A 6,265-nucleotide genomic window follows, 5' to 3' on the forward strand; every position below is an offset into this window, starting at 1 on the left:
ATATTAAAGCCTGCTGCTTAGACTCATTGAAGATTCCTCTAAATTTAAATCAATGTTTAAAACCTTTCTCTTTAAAGAGGCGTACAAGACCTAGACCCTAAGCGTGACATAAACCCCCTCTTTTACTAAGGTGCGCTATGTGCAAGCTAAATATTACCGCGTGCTAAACACGCACTAAACACTAACGCACGCATGCATGTTGATTTAGCGTGCGCTAAACGCGCGCTAAAACGCTTAGCGCACCTTTGTAAAAGAGGGCCAAAATTTGCAGCATCCACTTTTTGTACTTTCCCTCCCCACCCTCCCTACAGTTTTTCCCTTTTGTATCCGGTGTAGTTGTTTATGGGGTCCTTTTACTAAGGCGCGCTAATATAATGGACGCCTTAGCATTTAGCGCGCGCTAATTGTTAGTGCACGCTAAATCGATTAGCGCGTGCTAAATCAGTTAGCGCACCTTAGTAAAAGGGCCCCAATGTGATTTGTCTAACAGTGTATTCGTGTATGTAATACCCCATATTTTTTTATTGTTACATTTTTACCACTGTATGATGTAAACCGCTTAGGAATTGAAGCGATATATCAAGCACTAATAAACTTGAAACTTTATTATTATTTGCTGATCAGAAAAAAAAAAATACATTTTTCTATTTTCTCTGTGAAGTATGCACTGGAATAGCTTCATATGGTTCAAAACCTGCTGGTCCTTCATGAATTACTGCTTAGTAATTAAAGAGTAATTAAAGAAACACCTAGGATGACTAAAAATATTGGGCAAATGTAAGCTTCATCCGATGCTTACATTTCATATCATGGTTATACAGAATACGGATTGGCAGTACAAAGTGTGCCACGTTAGAGAGAATAATCACATATCTTCAAGTAAAGCCTTATGATTTAGCCCCTATGAAATCTATGAGAAAGCAAGCTGCGGTACATTAATTTTTTGACTGCAGATTTTAGATCATTATTTCTTACACTGTATATCAAAGGGTTTAACATGGGGATCATTACACTATAAACCAAAGAAAACATCTTGCCCTGATCCTGGGAATACATAGAAGTGGGCTTAACATAGGTGAAGATAGTTGAACCATAGAGTAATGACACAGCAGTGAAATGGGAGGCACAGGTTGAGAAGGCCTTACGTCTCCCCTCACTTGATTTGATCCTCAGTATGGCAGAGATAATGTAAACATAAGACGCAACAACTATTAGAAGACTGCCACCTCCAAAGATACTTGGGAAGATAAAAAGCAGAATTTCGTTAACTCTTGTATCAGAACAGGAGAGTTTTAGCAATGGTGGGATATCACAAAAGAAATGGTAGATCTCATTGGAGCCACAGAAGTTCAGTTGGAAGGTGGCCACGGTATGGACTGCCGCATGCAGAAGGCCACTAACATACGTAGATGCCACCAGTTGAAGACACAATCTCTTGCTTACCACAATTGTATAAAGAAATGGGTTGCATATGGCCACATAGCGATCATAAGCCATCACCGCGAAGAGGATGCATTCGGCCGTTCCAAAAGAAACTGTGCTAAACATCTGTATAGCACAAGCATTGAAAGAAACAGTGGTTCTCTCTGACAGAAGTGCACTCAACATGGTAGGAGTAACAGAAGATGAAAAACCTATATCTATGAAAGACAGGTTGCCAAGTAATAGATACATAGCAGACTGCAGTTGAGGATCGATCCTTGTTAGCAAAATAATCCCAATGTTAACCACTAGGGTTATGATGTACACAGTAACAAAAGCAATAAAGAGTAAAGTCTTAAGTTTTGGAAGATTTATAAGTCCCATAAGAATGAATTCTCTGACCGTCGTCTGATTTCTCAGCTCCATTTACTTGGTCTTGATAATACGCTCTGGAGTTTCGACTAATAAATATCTGAGAAATGAACACAGAAAATACATTTTCACACCAAAGCCAAGAATGCAAAACATTTACACGTTGATAAATGATTTTTTGGGGGTTTTTTTTTCCAACCAGACGCATTTCATTCTCGATTCATATTCTACAGAAGAAAGAATTTTCTTTCCTGAAATTTGAGCCCATGGACCTAAACATTTAGGTCCCCTTTTATCATACTGTATTAGGGTTTTTTATATCACGGGTTGCTCTGGCAAAAGCTCTGACGCTCATAGGAATTCTGGGTGCGTCGGAGCTTTTACTGCAGCAACCTTTGATAAAAAACACAGTTTGATAAAAGGGGGCCAGTTCTATAAACAGCACCTAAACCATAGGCACCTAGGAACATAGCATGTCAACCTTAAATTAGACACTTTTATAGCATGCTGTGGATTTAGATGCTGGTAGGTATTTGAACATGTGCATGTTATCCTTCGTAAAAGAGGGCCTGTGCATATAAATTATGGCCCTCTTTTACAAAGGATAACATGCACGCGTTAGCGTTTAGCACACACTATTTACCACACGCTAAAAAGCATAGTGCACCTTAGTAAAAGAGGGGGTAAATGGTATATAAATTTTTAAAATAAAAAAATATCGGTCCCAGAGATTTTTTGTATATGCAACTACATATACCTTATGCCTTTGTACAGAACCATGGTGAGACCTCATCTGGAATACTGTGTACAATTCTGGAGGCCACGTTACCGTAAAGATGTGCTGAGAGTTGAGTCGGTTCAGCGAATGGCCACCGGGATCTTTCGTAGGAGGAGAGGCTGAATAAATTGCGGCTCTACTCCCTCGAAGAACGTAGGGAGAGAGGAGACATGATGGAGACATTCAAATATATCACAGGTCGTATCGAGGTGGAAGATGACTTTTTCTTTCTTAAAGGACCCTCGGCCACAAGAGGGCATCCACTGAAAATCAGGGGCGGGAAATTTCATGGCGACACCAGGAAGTATTTCTTCACCGAAACAGTGGTTGAGCTTCCAGTACAGGTGATCGAGGCCAGCAGCGTGCCAGATTTTAAGAATAAATGGGATAGAAACATAGAAACATAGAAGATGACGGCAGAAAAGGGCTACAGCCCATCAAGTCTGCCCACTCTGCTTACCCACCCCCTGTCTATGCCCTAATGACCCAATTTCCTTATCTTGACCCACATAGGTGGGATCCCACATGGGGATGCACATGTTGGATCTCTAAGAGGGTAGAGTTAAGGGGAGGGGTCATCAGAGTGGGATCTCCAAGAAGACAGTAACGGGGAGGGTCAATTGAGTGGGCAGACTTGATGGGCTATGGCCCTTTCCTGCCGTCATTTTCTATGTTTCTACGTTTCTATACATGATAGAAAATATCAGTATTCATGCCACATTATAGCAACATGTAAAAAAAAGAAACATTTTAAATTTACCCCCCTCTTTTTTTTAAATAAAACCCGACCGGCATGCTGAATGCGCTGCGCTGCTCCTGATGCTCATTGGAAGTCTACAAGTGTTGAGAGCTGCGCACAGCATTCAGCACACTGAAATGTCCCCCCCCCCCATTAATAAACAACGTGGTAAAAATGCATTTATGTATCATATAAGAAAAAAAGAGTAGACAAACCTCCTTCTTCTATGCAAATGATCATTTATTGCTTCCGTATTATTCTCTGCTGTTTGGTCACAAAGCGTATCTTAATAGAGAGAAGATGCAATCAGTCGAAGGAAAGCTCTTCTTCACATGTAAAACCATCATTATCAGTTTCGTAACACAGTAATTGAGAAATGCATAGATTCTTGCTGTGAAAGGTTAAAATGTACATAAATCAATGAGGATTTCAAGATATCAGGGATAACTATGGAGTGCTTTGCCTAGTGTTATGTAGTGCAACCATCTTAAATAGGCTTTCTTTGCTTGTCCCTTGGGTTGAACACACTAACCCCTAGAAGACAATAGTCCATTTTATTTTGGTAATGAGCAAACTGAAAGTTGGTATTCTAGTTTAGAAAAAAAATTGCTAATTAGGTTAAAAGAATCCTTAATGCCACTTGCATATTCGAGGAACATAAAATGAAGCTGTTTCTAATATAGAATAGGATACTACACTTCTCCCTCCGAATTCGCGGGGGATGCGGGCGGACCATAGGCGCGAATACGGAAAAACCACGAATAACTTTTTAAATGTCATGTGCGGTTTTTGGAAAAAGCCTTCCGTTTCTATTATTGGAACCGCGAATAACTTTTCTACAGCGATTTCTGGGCAGGCATGCTGGGAAGAAGCCTTTCTCTCTAAGGATGCTGGGAAGCAGCGTTTTTCTCAGGGCACACTGGGAAGCATGGAAGCAGCGAATTTGTGGGAGAAAGCATGGTAGCAGTAAAAGGAAAAAGAACTTTAATGATGATGTGATTGGGGGGGGGGGGCGGAGTCAGCTTCCAAAAAATCGCAAATAAGCAAATCCGCAGATATGGAAACCGCGGATACGGAGGGAGAAGTGTAAAAGGTTTGGGGGGTTTCTTAGAAATACAGGGTTGGTCAATTCTTGAGGCTTAATTATGAAACAGTTTAAATCAGATTTCTTCTATTAGTTAAATATTAGGAGTTGCTCTTTAGCTTGGTGAAAAGAAAGTTTCTGGTTGATAATTCAAATCCCTAAATTTATCAATGTTGGGAGGGGGATTATAAACGGAGAGGGGAGGCTGTGGTTTGTTGTGTGTCTGGGGCGATAAGAGCCCAGGCCCTAGGATATGTCTTCTTTTGGGATTTTTGTTATATTGTTGGGCCATATGATGAAGGCTGGGATGAGGAAGGGGTGGGGTGGGGGGATTATTGGTAAAATCATTGACAGTTTTGGATTGTTCTTTGGCAGGGCTTCCACTATTTTCTTCACGTATTTTTCTCTTTCTATGTTTTGTTATTGCTCTGCTTTATGATTCTTCAATAAAAATTGTTTGAAAGTAATCCCTAAGTTTATACTTTTATGTATTGCTTTTTTGATTTCTTTGTATATCTAAGCTCTTGTTCCTAAGGATAGTTTTTACATAAGTAATTATTGATTGCAGGTTTACACAACGGCATTTGGCCCTGAAGAAGTGAATTTTTTCACGAAACAATCATTGGCCTTATGTTTCTGCAGTTTTTTCTAAAACTTACCAGAGCGTTCTCCCTCGCGTTACATACAGGAAAGTTATTTTGGCCCATGATGTCAGCTGAGTAGAGCCCGAAAAAATTAGGCTCACGAGCACGGAGGCTTTTTTTGTATAGAATAAATAGAGAGACTCTATTTTCAAATAGGTTCAGGAAGATGACTCTTAGCTGTTGTAATTTAGGGAGGTTTCTTCTTCAATGTAATAATAAATTAAGGGCTCCTTTTGCAAAGCCAAGATAGAGGTTTCTACCATGAGATGGCGAAGTAAATTCTATGGCATGTCCATGGTCACTTTCTCTTTTGAGTTGCACGCAGTTAGATGCCATGCCTTATGCAGGGGTAGGGAACTCCGGTCCTCGAGAGCCGTATTCCAGTCGGGTTTTCAGGATTTCCCCAATGAATATGCATTGAAAGCAGTGCATGCAAATAGATCTCCTGCATATTCATTGGGGAAATCCTGAAAACCCGACTGGACTACGGCTCTGGAGGACCGGAGTTCCCTACCCCTGCCTTATAGCATAGCCCACAGACAGCTATATAGGCATATGTTAATGAGTTCTAACATCACTAAATGGTTGTTGGCATCAAATTATTGATGGTTAAGAGCTCATTAACCAATTAGCTTGCACACAAATTTCGGCAGTGTGCCCAGCTTTGGACACCACCTGCCTGAAAGCCCAACCTCCCAAAAGAGCCCAGGATGGGCTACAGGAGTACACACACAGCAAAGTCAGAAGAAATATTTACAGCACCAGCCTGAAACCTCTACCGCAGCTTATTAAAAGTCAGCATGTTTTCTCCCAGACTACTGGCTACTTAAATAGCTCTTAGCCAGCTAAGTGCTATGATTCAGCAAGAGATGGCTATTGAGTATTAGCACTTAGGCCCAGATTCTCTAAACCAGTGGTCCCCAACCCTGTCCTGGAGGACCCCCCAGGCCAATCGGGTTTTCAGGATAGCCCCAATGAATATGCGCGGGGCAGATTTGCATGCCTGTCACTTCCATTATATGCAAATCTCTCTCCTGCATATTCATTAAGGTTATCCTGAAAACCCGACTGGCCTCCACTGCTCTAAACGGCACCGATGTTGGCGTCCGACTACAATAGATAAATTTAACAAATATAATAATGTAGACCAAGAGATTACTTATTTGATGCGCTTTCTAGTATTCCTGTTAAATTCAGGTTATACTTTGAGACATCATCCAACAAAA

At 40.8% G+C, this 6,265-nt stretch overlaps 1 protein-coding gene across 1 annotated transcript; it reads right to left on the reverse strand.

Annotated features, from left to right (window-relative positions):
* Positions 1–894: 894 nt before the first annotated feature.
* LOC117349643 (olfactory receptor 1020-like) lies at positions 895–3,573 on the reverse strand. The gene is made up of 2 exons (XM_033923236.1): positions 3,527–3,573; positions 895–1,894 (listed from the first exon to the last, which is right to left on the reverse strand). The coding sequence occupies exon 2, from the start codon at positions 1,846–1,848 to the stop codon at positions 895–897; it is 954 nt and encodes a 317-aa protein (XP_033779127.1). The 5' UTR covers positions 1,849–1,894; positions 3,527–3,573.
* Positions 3,574–6,265: the final 2,692 nt, after the last annotated feature.

This window comes from Geotrypetes seraphini, chromosome 16 (genome assembly GCF_902459505.1).
Source record: "Geotrypetes seraphini chromosome 16, aGeoSer1.1, whole genome shotgun sequence".
Lineage (NCBI taxonomy): Eukaryota > Metazoa > Chordata > Amphibia > Gymnophiona > Dermophiidae > Geotrypetes > Geotrypetes seraphini.

Bases quoted from the DNA above. Each gene is read 5' to 3' on its own strand.
- LOC117349643 (XM_033923236.1), bottom strand. From the start codon at position 1,848: ATGGAGCTGAGAAATCAGACGACGGTCAGAGAATTCATTCTTATGGGA.